The sequence below is a fragment of the Nelumbo lutea genome, chromosome 1, assembly GCF_056320005.1.
Source record: "Nelumbo lutea isolate HS-2025 chromosome 1, American lotus-T2T, whole genome shotgun sequence".
Classification (NCBI taxonomy): Eukaryota; Viridiplantae; Streptophyta; class Magnoliopsida; order Proteales; family Nelumbonaceae; genus Nelumbo; species Nelumbo lutea.
The window spans coordinates 139,540,994-139,559,116 of record NC_142684.1 but is presented as its reverse complement, the minus strand read 5'-3'; the positions used below and the strand labels follow the sequence as shown (position 1 = coordinate 139,559,116).

General features: G+C 38.4%; 1 protein-coding gene across 4 annotated transcripts; it reads left to right on the top strand.

Moving 5' to 3' along the window:
* The first annotated feature begins 458 nt into the window (after positions 1-458).
* Positions 459-15,825, top strand: LOC148877917 (protein FAR1-RELATED SEQUENCE 5-like). 4 transcript variants are annotated; one of them, XM_088946537.1, is made up of 8 exons: positions 505-708; positions 11,970-14,367; positions 14,434-14,526; positions 14,605-14,682; positions 14,811-14,840; positions 14,929-14,985; positions 15,340-15,413; positions 15,538-15,825. In XM_088946537.1, exons 2-7 carry the CDS (start codon positions 11,986-11,988, stop codon positions 15,370-15,372), a joined length of 2,673 nt encoding a protein of 890 aa, XP_088802663.1. In that variant the 5' UTR covers positions 505-708; positions 11,970-11,985; the 3' UTR covers positions 15,373-15,413; positions 15,538-15,825. The 4 variants fall into 4 exon arrangements, with proteins under 4 accessions (XP_088802654.1, XP_088802663.1, XP_088802647.1 ...); XM_088946521.1 differs by having other exon boundaries at positions 14,799-14,840; XM_088946528.1 differs by lacking the exon at positions 15,340-15,413 and having other exon boundaries at positions 459-708; positions 14,799-14,840.
* The last annotated feature ends 2,298 nt before the right edge of the window (positions 15,826-18,123 follow it).

Sequence of the window (18,123 nt, the reverse complement as noted above, 5' to 3'; positions counted from 1 at the left end):
ACACCATAGGAATGTGCCATGAGATGTTATAGGGCTCAGATTTGAACTCGTAAGATGGACTGTATGGAGAAGCCAATATAGACTTTAGAGTTCGAATGGGCTCCCCACAGCCCATTCCTTGGGATGGCTCATGGCCGTGGGGCACTCTCTCTACGGGGGAGTAGGGGGGAATTAAGTTATAGGGATTATACAGAGAGCTCCGAATTTGCATGCGCGTCTCACAAGCACCCTACAGCATATTTTTCATGAGCCCATCCCGTTTCGTCTCTCACCCTTTTTTTCTCACGCCACAATGAGGTTTGGTCTCTAAAACGGATTCGGTTCTAGACACTAAACAAGGCCACAGCGGTCCATTAACAGACGGATTCGATTCCAGTCCAGACTGAAAACGGATTCGCTTATCTTCGCTGCTGCGTCTTATAAAGTAAGAAAAAGAACACGCATGATCAAATTAACACGTGAGAAAAGGGGTACTAACGTAGTTTCCGCAAAAAACATAAAATCGCCACTGTATTTTATCACCGGCGTGGGATGTATGTAAGATGTTATCATCGGTTCCACTTCCACAGCCCGCTTCACAGCCAATGCATTCAGCTAATCCCTATTACACTCTTTCGTCCTTCTTCGTTCTCACACTGCTATTCAACGGCTCTCCCTCTGCTTAACGGAACAACCAATCGTATTCTTCGTCGGTGGTCGATCTCTCAGGTTTTTTTTTTTTTTTTGTTTTTGTTTTCTTTTGTTAGTAAAAAAATAGTTGGATCTCTGTTGAGTGTGACAAGAAGCCCTTTCGTCTCTCTGTTGAGTGTGAGACGAAAGGGGCTTTTCTCCTTGCTTGTAATTTCTTGATGTAGGTTCAGTTTTTATGTATTTTTTTTCGATCTCCTGTAATTTCCTGATAATCTTTAGTTGCACTAGTGTCCCGACGATCTCCTGGTTAATTCCTTTTCGATCTCATGCAATTTCTTGATTTTTTCCTAATTCCTTGAACCATCGCTGCTTCAATACAACTCGTCGTTTCAAAAGGCCACCTCTCCAAGATAAAACATTTTCTCCTTGCTTCTCTTTCAATATTTCTTGATTTCTTCGTTAATTCAATGGATCATCTCTTCGTTGTTTCAACTTTCATGATCCCACACCGTTGGGGAACTGTTAAAATGAGTTTTCTCAAGGTGCAGTAACCTTTCTTCCTCCCACCATAAAACCGTGCGAAAATAGGAAAGTTGGTCAATTCATAGTTTTGAACGAATAGAGTTGAAAATTTTTCAAATAAGATATGTAAATGGGTTTTGAAACATGATTTTCAAGTTGCATATTCATGGATGGCTTTCTAATCTATATAAATACTCTTAGTTGTCAAATTATCCATGTCATAATGAAATTCATGTATAAAAAGTTAACTTCTACGATGAAAAATGAGCTCAAACAACAGATTATAATGGAATATATAACTAGTAATACTAATAAAATCTCAATCCGGAATGGATTATAGACTGCAAAATCTCAATTTGGTATGTTTTGTGGCAGACCCAAATCCTTTTACAGATCTGTTGGATCAATTACAGATTATAAATGGTAGATCCTACTATAATTGATTTGAAATGGGTCTACATGTACATAAGAATTACACGAGTACATGACATAATAATAAAGTTTTGCATTCAGTTGTATCTTGGTCTTGTTGGCTGTTTTTTTGGACAGAATTAGGTCTATTTCTTCTTTGTTTGATAGGTTCTTAAACAGAAAGTTGGGGCTGCTCACAAAAGTGGCTCAAAATTTTATATCATCTATTAATCAGGTTGAATTGTTCTTAACTGATTTATCTAGGTTCTCAATTTTAATAGATAATTTAGTTATTTGAAACAGATTTTGTGACTATGATACCACACAAGCTAGTGATTCTCTCTTTAGTCAGCTGCATGAGATGAAGACATTGACAATTTCAGCATCTTGGGCTGTAGAAGCATCTTGGGCATGCATAAACTTTGATTCAGCTCTTTCTCCTTTCAAACCTAAGGTCTGTTGGTAGAAGGACTAATGCAAAATGTGGAACCCACTCCTAAAAACAAACAAAATATAGGAGATGGCCATGGTGTATAATTTGACCCCATAATCTGTTAAGTTACATTTACCTCCCTCTAGGTTTTGGTCCAATACTTTATATCATTACCACCCCTTGGATTTACCTAATAACCTAGTAACCTACACGCCTTTAATTTAACCACCAAAGTATAGGAGACGACCATGGGTTTTCAAGTTCCACCTTTGTTTATGGTTGTTGGTCCAAGTCAAACAGTGACCTTGAAATGTGAGTATAATGGATCTCATAAAGATGCTATATAAGGGACTTATAAAGGATTTAATCGTTGAGGTGCAAGAGATATCATAGAATGCTTTGTAAGGGTAGGTCTTTGTTGCTGATAAAAAAGGGAGGTCTTAAGAAGAGAAAGAGACAGAGGGAGAAAGGAAGGTTTTACCATTTTACCTAGCAAAGTGAGTTAACTTTGTCCCCTTCAAATTTGTTTTCCCTTCTTCCATTACGTGGAATTTGGAGATAATAGAGGGGCCCCTTCCTTTTAGACACTAACGCTAACATGAGGTGTGAGCTGAGATTCCTTGGATGAAATCAAGAATTTAATGAATACACATGCCCATGTTTCAGTTCATTTCACCATCTGTTTTTGTGTGTGCAGGTTGTTGAGTTTTGACTTTTGCAATTTTTATCTACATAAGTTAATTGTAATAGTTGTTTGATTATACTTTACTGCATGGCTACTGTGATCGTGTTCCAATTCATGTCCCATCATTTGACTTGATTGCTGTTTGGGTGGGAAGAGTTATATATGTCTTGTAACTCCCCAAGTGTCAACATTATGGCTAAATGAGAAGGGAAGGACAGGATAATCTTCAGTCTTGCATGATCAAACAAGGGGAATAAGCAAGCTGAACATACATCTGTAGCTTGGATGTTCGCATAAATGCCTTATCTTATTTGATGATTTGCATTGCACTCTTTAAACCTCTAGTTGACCCAGTATTATAGTTGTCTTTCTCCCCAAAGATAGCTGACTTGTATGGGTGGGAAGAGTTATATATGTCTTGTAACTCCCCAAGTGTCAACATTATGGCTAAATGAGAAGGGAAGGACAGGATAATCTTCAGTCTTGCATGATCAAACAAGGGGAATAAGCAAGCTGAACATACATCTGTAGCTTGGATGTTCGCATAAATGCCTTATCTTATTTGATGATTTGCATTGCACTCTTTAAACCTCTAGTTGACCCAGTATTATAGTTGTCTTTCTCCCCAAAGATAGCTGACTTGTATGATCATCATCATTCATTTCTTATTTAGCTTTTCTTGAGCATCAAAGCAACCACAATAAGGCCAAGCAAAGTGAGGTAGCTGTGTTTTTTGTGTCAAATCATGCCGTAATGGTTCATGTTTGCTTTGCTCATGTTATTTTAAGATCTCAGGACAATAGAAAAATAGAAAGTGAAATAAGATAGCAGGGTGTGGTCTCCTCTTTTGCATATTGTAGCGCATAGGACCTTTGTGCAGCCTTCTGTCTCTGCTATATATCATTAGCAGACTGCAGTCGGTCCACCCTTTAGTGGCCCTCTTCCACTGCTTCTTGGATCACAGTAAGTTGCAGTAATGGCTAACCCAATCACTCTCATTTGTTAACCCTGCCTATTTGGCCCCATGTGTTAGCCTTTAGATGCCTGTGGCAACAGGTTCAGTTAGCCTTGTTTTGATGCAAAATTGCAACTAGTAGTTTGAGCTTGAAGAATTAACTTAGTTTGGGTCAGCTTTGTTCTCTCTCACTTCATTTTAGTATGGCTCTGTGGTTGGCCTGGTGAGTGATGGTAAAGCAGTACTACAGAGGTTCATCACTATAGTTTAATCTTGGACGAGTTTGGATTTGTTCCCGTCAAGTACCCAACACAGCGTGGGAGTGCCACATGTCCTAACTTATGGGTGCAAGCTTCCCATGTGTGTGACTAATGGGACAGGCATTAAACCCATCCCATTAGCTCCCAACTCCGCCCCTAAACCCTTTTTTGGTTTTCTTGTTTCATTTTCCCTTCCCACCTGAACGAACAGAGCAGAGGGTTTGCAGAACTCGAGTTGCCTTAATCCATCCTCTCACCTCCTTGCTCTGTCGGCATCCACCTCCTTTCAGTGGTCACTCACACCCATCGGCAGCCTCAGAACTCAAAAGCTCTTCTACTGCCTTGCAATGACCAACTTGTCCCTTGCTCTAGTTGCTGGAACCAAAAGACGTGTTGGAGAAACTTTGATCTCACTCCCAAGTCCCACCTCCTCTCGCAATATGTATCGATCACTCTTATTGGATATAATCGGTGATTTAAAAGGTGGGCCTCAGGTGCGCCTAGGCACTTAGGCGAGGCACATTTTAAGGTATGCTCCTCGCCTGTATCCTAGGTGTAACACTTTCAAAAGGCATACGCCTTGCGCTTCAGCCCAAGCATGTGCCTTTTTATTATTTTTTTGTGCCTTTTGGTCCCTTGCTCTGAGAACCCCCTATTTTCTATTGTTGTTCATCCTAGTAAAATATCTTCTTAAAAGACAATTAACATTATAAGGTCATTTACTTTTGTGTAAGTATTAAGAATTTAAACCATAACATGGATTTGTTTGGGCTTGCCGCAAGGGATTTGGTACAAAGGTGGCTTGTAGAATCAAGAATGCAGGTTGTTTTACATTACATTAGCTATTTAAAGTAGTGCAATTGAAAAAGAAAAGAAATTGTGGGTTTTACATGCTTGAAAATGTTTTATATGTTTGATTTTATTTTTAAATGTTCATTTGAATACACTTTACATGTTATGTTTATGTATTTTAATTTTAGATAATAGGTTTTTAAAAATATTTATTTTGAAATTAAAGTATATTTTTATTTATATTATGCTTAGCATTTTTTAATTTTTTTTTGCAATTTTTTTGAAATTTGGCATTTTTTGCATGTTTTGAATTTTTGTGCCTTGCTTCAAAAAGGCACATGCCTCACCCTGCGCCTCGGGAGCAAATTGCCCTTGCACTTTTAAAATACTGGATATAATGTAAAAACATTTTTTTTCCTGAGATGGTTGTTTTGTCTGTATTGATTAGTCTTCTTGGTTTTGGCTGTTTTTACAACACTAATCGTAAACTGCTGGACTTAGTTTCTTTTCCTCTATCATAGTTTTCAAGATGCCAAGGTGAGGCTAGGTAGGGGGTGCCTTGTGTTCTAGGGTTACCTAGGTTCCAATAGCAACTAGTGATCATATTTCATTAACCTATAATTTTCATAAGAAAAGTATTAAATTCAAGTTAAAGTATAGCAAAGTCAGCATATTCATGAGAAAGAAAAGAAATTTCAGAAAATATAGGGGATGAGTCCCTATTTTTGTCCTAGGAGAAGAAGAAAAGAAAAGGTGGAAGAAAAAGGAGAAGGAAAATGTGTTGATTGGACAAAATTTTAAGTTCTTCTGTATTGGTTCAGGTTTTGAAGTCTTTGAGGGTTCAAGACAGCATACAACAGCATGTGTGTTGATTGAACCCTAACAATTAAGAAAATAAAAAAAAAGCCTACTATACAAGCATGCAAGGGGAATATTTTAGTTTAATAATGTATATTTTATAATTATAATCTCAACAAATTAAGAACACAAAAGTATTTCGTAGTGCCATGTACAAATTAGCTTGGCCATTAAGTGAGGCAACCCTCCAAGGCTGCCTCGTTGCCTAGGTGTCACCTTGACACTATGCCACCTATGTTCTTCATTGTTATGTGACAATCAACTCTTATGTTGTCTCACAATTTTGTTTTCCTATTACCTATCATGCAAGTTTCAAATATCATTTTCCTTTATTTTATTACTTTATAGATAATGCCCATCAATAGTTTGAAGATTATTTTGCCTGATGGAAATGTGGGTGTTGAAACCATTGTGGTTCTGATTATTGGCTTTTAAACTGTGAAGCGAACTGGTAGCCTCAACGTCCCTTGTTGTGTGTATGTGTATAGACATCTACTCAACTCAACAGACATAAGACCAATCACCAAACTGTGGGGTTGGCTTATATGCATAAATGTCACAACCTTAAATGTAGTTTGTAAACTCTTTTAGAAAAGGGAGGTCAGAATAGTGATCTTCAATTTGAGTTGGAAATTTCTAAATTGCAAGAGCTATGAGAAGCTGCAAGTACAGCTAAAGTTAACAAAGCCTTACTTCCAACTCATCTTCTCAAGGGTTTTGGAAAATCTTACTGTGACAGCTTTCAGTCTTTTTCCTTTCTTGGTATAGGCTGTGCAAGACAATCTCGACAATGGGGGTGTTCAGTTGTTAGTTGTTACTCAAACTTTTAGAATTAATATGTCAAGTACCTGTTTTCCCTTGTCATGTTAGCAGGTTTAATCCAGCACTGATAGGCCTGAGATTATGAACGAGCTGAAAGCTGGAGGCTATTCTGCATTGTTTAGGATATGTTACAAGACTCATCATTCATAACCCAGTTAGATTAGGTCTGGAATCAGTTATTATTTTTATTTGTTTCCAACTAGTCATGAATCATTCTTGTGGATTCTCTCTACAACCGTACCAGAAGTCTGTTAACTTGGCAGTCCCATAAGAGTTAGGACTATAATGATTTAACTTGATGATGGATAAAATTTCATTATGTGAGCCTGGATGCAGTAGTAGGAAACTGTGTTTTGAACTGGAGTTCTATTTTCACCAGGGTTGGGAGGGGGGGGGTTAAGGGAGGGGTGTTAGTAAACCCTAGCAGATTCTAGGTTGAAGTAGAGAAGAAGAAGAAGAAGAAGAAGAAGAAAGAAAGGTTCGGCCAGACTAGAAGAGAGTAAAAAATCCCACTCCCCTAACTGACCCACTTGTGTTTATTCAAAAACATAGTTATAGAAAAGACCATTTTGTCCCTCATAGAAGATGGGACACATAACTTAAACTCAGATACAATAGACCTTTCACTCTCAATTAGATAATCCAGAATGACCAAAATACCCCTGACTCGAGCATTCTAACACTCCCCCTCAAGCTGGAGAGTATATATCATATAGTCCTAGCTTGTTACAAATGTAATCTATTCTTCTCCGAGACAATTCCTTTGTGAGGAGATCTGCCCACTGATTTCCTGAGCTCACATGAGATGTGGTTATCACCCCACTTATCACTTTATCTCTTACAAAGCGACAATCAACCTCAATATGCTTAGTTCTCTCATGAAAGACGGGATTGGAAGAAATGTGAACAACAGCTTGGTTATCACAGTATAATTTCATGGGTTTGTCAATTGAGAATCCCATCTCTTGAAGCAAGTTCTTCAGCCATACTAGCTCACATGTGGTATGGGCCATAGCCCTGTACTCAACTTCTGCACTACTTCTTGCCACCACTGTTTGTTTCTTGTTCTTCCAAGTTACAAGATTGCCACCGAGGAAGGTACAATACCTTGTAGTTGATCTCCTGTCTGATATAGAACCAGCCTAGTCAGCATCTATGTACCCTACTATCTCAAGAGTTCCTCCACTTTGGTATAACAAACCACGACCTGGAGCACCTTTTAGGTACCTAACAATTCTCAGAACAGCTTCCCAGTGAGGAACCCGGGGATGTTGCATAAATTGGCTCACCACACTCACAACAAATGATATATCTGGTCGAGTAATGGTCAGGTAGTTCAATTTGCCCACCAACCTTCTGTATCTTCTAGGATCATCAAACTCTTCACCCGCATCAACACTCAGCTTGGCATTGAGTTCCATAGGAGTCTCTGCTGGTTTAGCACCTAACAACCCTATTTCTTCAAGTAGATCAAGAACGTATTTTCTCTGACATAGGTTGATCCCATGTTTTGACCTCGCAACCTCTATTCCCAGGAAATATTTCAGCTTTCCCAGATCTTTCGTATTGAAGTGATCCTGTAAGAATTTCTTCAACCTGTTGATTCCATTGCTATCACTCCCAGCTATGACAATATCATCCACGTACACGACTAGCAAGATTTTCCCATCCTTCGAGTTATAGCTGAACACAGAATGGTCAACCTGACATTGTTTCATCCCAAAGGCTTTCATCACTTCACTGAACCTGCCAAACCAAGCACGTGGAGATTGTTTTAGTCCATAAATTGCCTTTTTGAGCCTACACACTTCGCCAGACTCCCCTGAGCAACAAACCCTGGTGGTTGCTCCATATACACCTCCTCAACTAGATCACCATGCAAGAAGGCATTTTTGATGTCAAGTTGTTCAAGAGGCCAATCATATATAGCAGCTAATGAAATCAGCACCCGAACTGAACCAATCTTAGCCACAGGAGAAAATGTCTCCATATAGTCCACACCATACATCTGAGAATAACCCTTGGCCACCAAGCTCGCTTTCAATCGCTCCACACTGCCATCAGGAAGATACTTCACTGTGTAGACCCATTTACACCGAACTGTGTGCTTACCGGAAGGAAGAGCGGTGAGTTCCCATGTGTGATTATGTTGTAGAGCAGAGAGTTCTTCCATGGCTTGTTGCCACCCTGGGGAGGCAAGATCTTCCTGGACACTCTTGGGAATGGAAACAGATGAGAGTAATGATATAAATTTGCAATGAGAAGCAGAAATGTAAGCAGTAGAAACATAGTGTGAAATGGGGTGAGAAGTACAAGTATGTTTACCTTTTTGCAGAGCAATAGGAAGATCATGATCTGAAGGAGGAGCAGTAGCAGGATCTGTCGACAGGGGTTGAAGTGGAGGAGGGCCCGATGCACTTCTGCGGGTATACACTTGAGTGATTGGCAGATTCTCAGTAGTAACAGGCTTAGGATGTGTATCTGTAGTGGAAACAGGAGCTACTGGAAGGATGTCCACAACAGGTCCAGGAAGGGGAACCACAGAGGGAGAGGAAGAGACCCCAGCATCTGAGAAGAACGGAACTATTGACATGACTCACAATCTAATGATGAAAGATGACTCAAGGAAGGAACCAGTAACTTCAAGGCCTTGAGAGAAGGATGACCAAATTTGTAGTGCCATTGAAGAAGAGTAAGAGATGACTGAAAAGCTACTGGAGGACCACCACCATCAAGGTAATACAATCCACCTGCTTCATGCCCTCCACCAATCTTCCTCCCCGTCTTGAGATCTTGAAACACACAAGAAGAAGGGTAGAAGGTTACAGAACAATTAAGAGACTTAGTTAATCTGCTGACAGACATAAGGTTAAAAGGAAACTTAGGAACATATAAAACAGATGATAAAGGCAAGGAGGAGAGATTAACATCACCAACACCACAGATAGGAGATGTAGAACCATTAGCAAGTGTAACTATTTGAGGTGTGGAGGAGTGGGAAAAGGAAGAAAATACATCATGAGTCCCAGACATATGGTCCAAGGCCCCAAAGTCAATGATCCAGTGTGAGTCTTTGGAAGCTAAGCAAGCCATACCTAAATGGGCAAGTGTAGCGGTGTTCTGCTGAGATGTTTGAATGAACTGCTCATATACTGCACGTGGTACACTCACCATTTCCTTCTCAGAAGCACAAGTAGATGTGGAGGGGATTGGGTCAGTTTGTTGACTTTCAGTAATTGTGTCACTACTCTTAATCCTAGCATGGTTAGCCCAAGTGTTGGGTGCACCACGCAAATCATAGCAGAAATTGACTGTGTGCCCCTCTAAACCACAATGTGTACACTTTCTCTGAGTATTACTCCTTCCTCTTCCCCGACCTCCCCCTGAGTCTCGGCCTCTAGTGCGACCACTAGCCCTGCTAAACATGTGACCACCACAGTTGCTTGGGAGTCCACTCTTGACACCATCACTTCTATTTCCACGACCACCCCCCTTAGTCACTACAAAACCAGATCTGTCGGAGAGAGAATAATGTTCTACCGAGTCAATGGATGTCCTATTAAGACGAGCAAAAACTTCTTCAAGTGAGGGAAGAGCAGATCTTCCCAATATTTGTGCTCTGACAGGCTCATACTCAACCTTCAACCCCACAAGAAACCTTGTCACATCAAGTTGCTCACGTTGCTGTTGTTGGATCTGAACATCTGATGTTAGAGGATGATACACATTAAGCTCATTACGAATATTCCTCAAACTTGCATAGTACTCTTCTAAGCTTTGACTCCCTTGCTTCAAATTGAAATACTCTTGGTACAACTGATACACCCTAGTTGTATTGTCTTGTCCAGAGTACAACTTCTTAGCATGATCCCAGATTTCCTTAGCTGTATCTAGGAACATGAAGTTCACACTAATCTTTGGTTCCATGCTGTTCCAGAGCCATGTCATTATCTATGCATCTACTTGTTCCCAGTCACTGAACCCAGGGGAATCAGAGGGAGGTTTATCCTCTCTTACATGTTTTACCTTCCTCTTGGCCTTCAAGAACACCTCCACAGATTTTGCCCATGGTACATAATTCTCACCATTCAACTTGATGGATGTCATTTGAACACTTAGATAGTCTGGAGAAAGCATGACACCTGTTTTGTTATCATTCCCATTTTCAAATTAAGCCATCTTAATTATTTCACCTTCAAATATACAACACAACCTTACACTCTTTCACAAGACTTATCTCACTTATAAAACCACCAATTCCAGCTTCTTTAAATACACATTACACCACACACTAAGGCTGAAATCACTCAGTCTTCACATCAAACACCTGAGCTGCACACTGCAGAACCATTCACCATCAACACACTAAGACTGAAATCACTCAGTCTTCACATCAAACACCTGGGCTGCACACTGCAGAACCGTTCACCATCAACACACTAAGACTGAAATCACTCAGTCCTCACACCAATCACCACGACACAACCACCACCAATCTACTGCTGTTGTGAACTTCAGCAGTCGACAACTCTTCTTTCAACATACATACGAAGAGAAATGCAGAGGAACATGACTGAGATGCATTTCAATCACACTGAGCACCACCACAACCAACTTTTGAAACAAAAAGAAACATTCAGTCCCTTACTTGGACAAACAACAGTAGTGTTCATACCTGTCCACATTCAGCCCTCTTCGATACTGAATAGAGGGTTTAGTATACCACTCCAACGACCACCACAGCAATGACCAGAGGCATCCTCACCTCCAGGCCCACAAAACGACAGCTCCTTTTCAGCCCCTTATCGAACCTCCACTCAGGTCAGTCGAAAAGGAAGAAGATGATTGTGAAAGTTGGCGGCGAACCCAGAAAGAGAACAGTAGCAAGAAAGAAATGAGGATACGACCTTACAGCTCTGATACCGTGTTAGTAAAACCTAGCAGATTCTAGGTTGAAGTAGAGAAGAAGAAAGAAAAGAGAAAGAAGAAGAAGAAGAAGAAGAAGAAGAAGAAGAAGAAGAAGAAGAAGAAGAAAGAAAGAAAGGTTCGGCCAAACTAGAAGAGGGTAAAAAATCCCACTCCCTTAGCTGACCCACTTGTATTTATTCAAAAACATAGAGTTATAGAAAAGACCATTTTGTCCCTCATAGAAGATGGGACACAACTTAAACTCAGATACAATAGACCTTTCACTCTCAAGTAGATAATCCAGAATGACCAAAATACCCCTGACTTGAGCATTCTAACAAGGGGGATGGGCTACCCCTTGTTGTGTAGTCCCATGAAGCAAAAAAAAAAAAAAAAATTCTATTTTCATGTTGCTATACAAATTTGCCTATGAGAATTTTATATTAGGCATTTTGAGAGGATGGCGTGTAAGCCTATTGTCTTCATATAACCAGTTATAGGTTTGCAGTAGATGTAGTAGGAAACCATTGTTGCAGTTAGATGATTAATTGAATCTATTTTTAATCTATAACATGGTGGATTCCCAACTTACTATATTGCTCTTCTCATCATGTTGATTTTAGCTTTTTTCTCTTTTCTTTTTTTGATGTTATAATGTTTTGATAGTTGGTTAAAATTTGTTATGTGTAACAGGATAACCAAACAAAGAATGGAGGATACCTCACAGTCCATGCAAAGGTTGGGTTTTGAATTTGACAGAGACAAACCTGAACATACTACCACTATCAATGATTCCAATGAGGTAAATCCTTTACCCAACAGGGGAGAACCAGCCAAACCTATTGATGGTTTGCCTACTTCTGAAGAAACAAGAGGCTTTGATACAAGTATACAAAATAAACTCAAGGAAAGATCGAATCCTATTCCTGAAGAGTGGATCCCAAAGATTGGCATGATTTTTAATACGGTTGATGAAGCATACGAATTTTATAATGCATATGCTGGAAGGGTGGGATTTAGTGCTCGAAAGGATAATAGGGTATTATGCAAGCGGACTTGCCAAATAAGATTCAGCAAGTTTTGTTGTTCTAGAGAAGGGAGGCGACGTGATACAGATAAACGTAGGCTCAATGTCAAGAATCGTCGAGCAGAGACAAGATGTGGTTGTATGGCAGCTATGAAGATAAGTCGTTGGAAGGATGGTTGTTATCGTGTCATTGATTTTAATGAGGCTCATAATCATATGATTACAACCCCTACTAAGTCACATATTTTGAGATCACAAAAAATGACCGGCAAGGTAAAAGGTAGTCAAGCTAAAATGGCAAATGACACATTAATAGCTTCAAAAGAATCAATGGAATTAATGGCCATTGAAGCTGGTGATTGTGAAAATATCGACTTTACTTCTGTAGATTTAAATAATTACTTAAGTACATACCGGACTGGGAAAATGGAGAGGGGGGAGGCAGGTGGTATTCTACAATATTTTGAAGATAGGCAGTCACAAGATCCATCCTTCATTTATGCGGTACAACTTGATCAAGCTGAGTTGATTACAAATGTATTTTGGGCGGATGCACAAATGATAGCAGATTATGCTCATTTCGGTGATGTGGTATGTTTTGACACAACATTTAGAATTAATAAGGAGAATAGACCATTTGTAGTATTTGTGGGGGTGAATAATTATAAGAAAATGGTTATTTTTGGTGCTGCATTGTTGTATGATGAAACTGCAGATACATTTGAATGGTTGTTTAAGGTGTTTCTAAAAAAAATGGGGGGAAAAAAACCAAATACAATTCTAACTGATGATGATGCAACTATGGAACAAGCGATTAATTTGGTGTTGCCAGAATCACATCATCGGTTGTGTGTTTGGCATATGTACCACAATGCTATAAAACACCTTAGTGGTGTATTTGAGAAGTTCAAGACATTTTCTAAGGACCTTAGTTGTTGTCTATATGATTGTGAAGATGTTGATGAACTTGAAAATGCATGGGAGAGCATGATCAATAGGTATGAACTTCAAGAGAATGATTGGTTACAAAGATTGTACAATAAAAGGCATAAATGGGCATTGGCATTTGAACGCCAAACATTTTCTGCTGATATGAGCACAACACAGAAAAGCGAAAGTTTGAATGGTTGCCTCAAGAAATATCTCAATATCAGGTATGATTTGTCAAGATTCCTTCGCTATTTTGAGAGAGTGATTGCTGATAGGCGGTATGAGGAGTTAAAAGCTGAACTTGCAGCAACGCAAAGCACCCCAACCATGGCAGCACATGTGGGAATATTAGATTTTGCCGCTCATGTGTATACACCACCCATTTTTTCTATGTTTCATAATGAAGTATTGCAACAGTTGAATTGCAGAATTGAAGATGATCATGTTGTGTCTGAAACAATAGTTGAATATACAATTTGTGCATATGGAGGGAATCATCGATTCAAGGTGATTTATGATTCAAAAAATGATTCAGTCAGTTGTAGTTGCAAAAAGTTTGAATTTGTTGGGATCTTATGTAGGCATGCATTGAAAATACTTGATTATAAACGCGTGGAGATGTTACCCTCATGCTATATATTGAAAAGATGGACTATTGGTGCGAAAGCGTCTAGAAGTGAAGCATCTCATGCCTCTAATTGGTATTCTGATCAAGCTACAAAGATAGCAACATATAGGAAAGAGATGTCTCATTTGCTCATCCAGATAGTAAATAAAGCTGCACCTAGTGATGATGCTTATAAGATGGTTATGCAGGTAGGAGAAAAGCTTTTGGAAGATGTGACAAGGTGTTTAAAGCAGACAACATTTGATCAATCATCTGAGAGTATGCAAGTTGAAAATGATAACATTGGGTCTCCTTGCATAGATCTTAATGGAACACAAGTTGAAAATGATAGCATTGCTAGCGCTGGGGCTAGATTTGTGGAAGGTGGGTTTTCAAAACAAGTAAAAGGATTTAAAGACAAGGTTTCCATTGTACGCTCCTCAAAAAGGCCAAAAAATGCCTTTGCAAAAGCAACAACCAAGAGGAAAAGACAAGAGGACCAATATATTGATAAATGTTCTATACAGGTATTTTTTTTTTAACTTATCTAAAACGTTTATTTATATAAGTATTAATTGATTTTTATGATTCAGGAATGTAGAGATGAGGGGAATCTAAATCTTGTGGCCAAGAAGGTGACAAACACAAACACACAAGAATTTGACCAATCTCTCACATACACACAGGTATTAAGGTTTGATAATTTTTGTATTAAATTTTGATATATTTTGTATTGAAACTCTTGTAAAACTCCTATAACATAGGGTCCAAGATTTGGAGAAAATATTCAAACTATTACAAATAGAAGTGATCCACAGAACACCATTCCAAATCATGTTCATGTAAGTTATTCGGGCAACTCTGTTAGTTATTTGACAAACTGTACTTTTTCTTCTAATTTCATATTATAACAATCCTTACAATTGAAACATTTCTTCTAACATGGGCTACACTGAAGTTGGATTTGCAGAATTTTCACACCATTCCCCCACAATTCCAGGTAGTTGTTTCAAATTATAAATTTCTAAGAGAATTTACTTTTAAGATAACAACATTTCTAATATTTTTATTATGTGTTTGTGTCACAGCCACCATATTGTTTCATGTACAATTCCAGCTCATTTGTTACTAATCTTCACATACAAGTAAGTGGTAGTGGATGTGGATTTTTTGATACTTCATAAAATCCTTTGTGGTAAATTAACTGGCTGATACGATACTACATACTAGTAGTTTTAATTTATTTTAGTTAACTAATTCTGTTTCTTTTTTTTTTTTTTTTTTTTTTTTTTAAATCTAAATGATTAAATAGCTGATTTGATATTTTCATCGAAAGCTCTGAAGATCAAGCATCAAGGGGGTGAAACCGTAAAACACTCCTTATAACATCAGCAATTTCATTTGCTTGTTATGATGTGCATTTAACTTTTTATGTCTTGCAATCAACCCAAGAATTCATAGGAAATTCAACTTTCTTTCTGTGCCACCTTTGGATGTAGCACTATTTGGCTGGCATGGAAAAAGGAACCTAGGTTGGCATCAAGGGGTATTTCAGAGTCGATTCCTTTAGTTGGTACTGCTTTGTCGAGTTTCACTCTTTGTGGATGCTTTTACCTGCAACACTTTGGCATGAAATCTCAAGTGATGAGTCCTATATCTGTGAATTAATTCCCGGGCAACTACTTTGATCATTTCAGGATACTGGAGATGGGCCTCCCACTTGAGCCATATCAATGGTACCTTGATCTAAGGCGTTATGGGACTGTCAAACACAGTGGATTTGCCTAGGCTTTGGGTGCATGGTTCCGTTTGTCACTGGCATTGACTTAGACTGTGATTCCTTTCCCTAGATATCCAGGGAGGACAGATTTTTGACGTTCTCCTCAAGCATCTGAATGCAACATGCTTGAACAAGGTTCCTTTATTATTCAACCCTTTGTAATTCATCATTACTTATTGATGGAAAAGAAAGAAGTTAGTTCCCAGCCTCGACTGTCCAAATTGCAAAATATTTCTAATGCTTCAGTTTATTGAACGACAGAACGACTGAACTGTAATGACTTCAAATTTGGGTCGGAGCTATATGAGTCGTTAAATGATTATCTGGCAAAACCTAGTCATCCAGATGATCATAACCACATAGAGGCATGCAGCCCTGGACATTAAGATGATTAACAGATTCTTTGCTGTTCTTAAATGGGAAATGTGAGGAAATATTTGACCAAACTGTATCTAATGAACAGAAGGCAAGATGGGGAACTCACCTTGTCATTTGTCATTGTCAGAAGCACAAAGAACCAGATGGTTGTCATTTGTCATTGTCAGAAAGCTAGGCGGGCATTGAGAACAATCACTTGGGTCGGTTCCAACTTCCAAGCATGTCTCTTGGCAAGCCCCAATGACAGATTTAACGTGTCTTGGGATAAGGGGCTAATACCCAAACTATGTGGATATTGAGAGGTGTGTGCTGCATATGGAACTCACCTTGGCAATTTTTTGCAAAAGCACCTCACAGACTTGAACGATTTTATCATTTTATCAAGCAATGGGCCAATGGGCAATAATCCGTCAGGTTCTGCCCTGATATAGACTCGTTAAATAGCACGAACGAACGCCCTTTTCCAGTTTGGAGTTTGGACAGGAAATGCTATAGGGTTGTGGCGACATCTCATTAAGTGGACAGCGAACTTAAGCTCTCAGGTATTAAGGTATTAATGGGATCGAGCTTCAAGCATGTAGAAAAGAAAAGAACATTGGGAGTTTGAAACAATTAGAGAAAGAGCCGATAACATATTCATGGTGTTAATTGGCACATATTGTGAAAGCCATTCATTTATTGTCTCCTTTGGATAGGGGTGAGAAAAAAAATCGAAAAGTCAAATCAATCAAAACCAAACTGAAAAATCGGTTAACCGAATCGGCCAGTTTGGTTTCAGTTAACCAATATAAAAAACCGATAGTTAACTGAATCGACTGGTATACATATATTTCTATATATTTTATATATATTTATATTATATATATATTATATGTATTTTATATATTATAAATAAATATGCATTATATATAAAATATATATTTATAATATATTATATATTATTATTTATAATATTTTATATATTTATAATTTTTTATTATATATTTATATATATTTTTATAATATATATTGTAAAAACTTAAAAACCAAAAACTTGACCAACCGAGCTGACAGTTAACTGAACCGGTCAGCCAATTAACCAACTGATTTCGGTTCGGTTTCGGTTACTAGTTTTCCAAAAACCGATACTACCGATTCGGTTCAAAAAAATGCCCCAACCAAGTCTTCCCATAGAGGAATCTCCAAGAATATTAAAGCATGACGGCAATTATTGAAGAATTAAAAGGTTTTGGTACTTCTCAAGAGGTTAACTGCTATAACAACTCGTCAAGGAGTAAGACAACAACAAACTTTACTTGAAAGAGTTATTCTTTAGGATCCTGATGTAATCAGTTGCATAAGATGCATTCTCTATGATGTTCAACAAAATTGAAACTAGGTTTAGGCAACCTTAGAGATTAATGGCTAGAATAAGTTTGGTTCCCAAGCTTTCTTGGACTTAAACAAATGTTACAATTTTAAAAGGGCAAATTTCTTGAAGTACCCCTATTGTTTAGCTAATTAACTAACTATACCCTTAATTTACATAGTCTTAAAGTACCCTTAAGTTTTATGACAATTGTCTAAAACCTCCTTTACTCTTAACTTTCTATCATACTCCGTTCACATGTAATGCCACATGACTATTTAAAAAAAAATCCTAAAATACCCTTTGTAACAATCTCCACGAGGTGTCATTCCTAAAATACCTTTTTATCATCACAAGGAACTCAATCTAACCAATACCACCATCAATTAAACACCGTTGAGATGTTATAGCATGAATTGATAGGAATGGCAAGTTAAACCATGTTTTAACATCTCACCGGCCACTATCATACAAAGAGTTACTACAATGGCAGGTCCTAGAATTGGCCGCATTGCGGGAAGAGTACTGATTTAGCAACCAATTTCAAAATTAATAGCATTAATAAAAGAAGTGCAAGAAGTCTTTGTCCTCCACTTTGTATTGCTACTCCACCAACATCTCCAGTAACAGAAGGCGAAGAGGAGGAGGTGGTAGAGAGGGAAGAGAATGTCCTCCAAGTTCTCATGGAGGGACCATTGGTACCTTGTCTCTTTGATAAAAAAAATAGAGCCAATAACAAGTAAGGAGGCAAATAGATCAGATCAGATTTAAATAAGG

Excerpts from the sequence above, each read along its gene's own strand:
- LOC148877917 (XM_088946521.1), top strand. The coding sequence starts at position 11,986 with ATGGAGGATACCTCACAGTCCATGCAAAGGTTGGGTTTTGAATTTGAC. Across the intron at positions 14,368-14,433 it reads TTGATAAATGTTCTATACAG|GAATGTAGAGATGAGGGGAA; the intron begins GTATTTTTTTTT and ends TTTATGATTCAG. Across the intron at positions 14,841-14,928 it reads CCATTCCCCCACAATTCCAG|CCACCATATTGTTTCATGTA; the intron begins GTAGTTGTTTCA and ends TTTGTGTCACAG.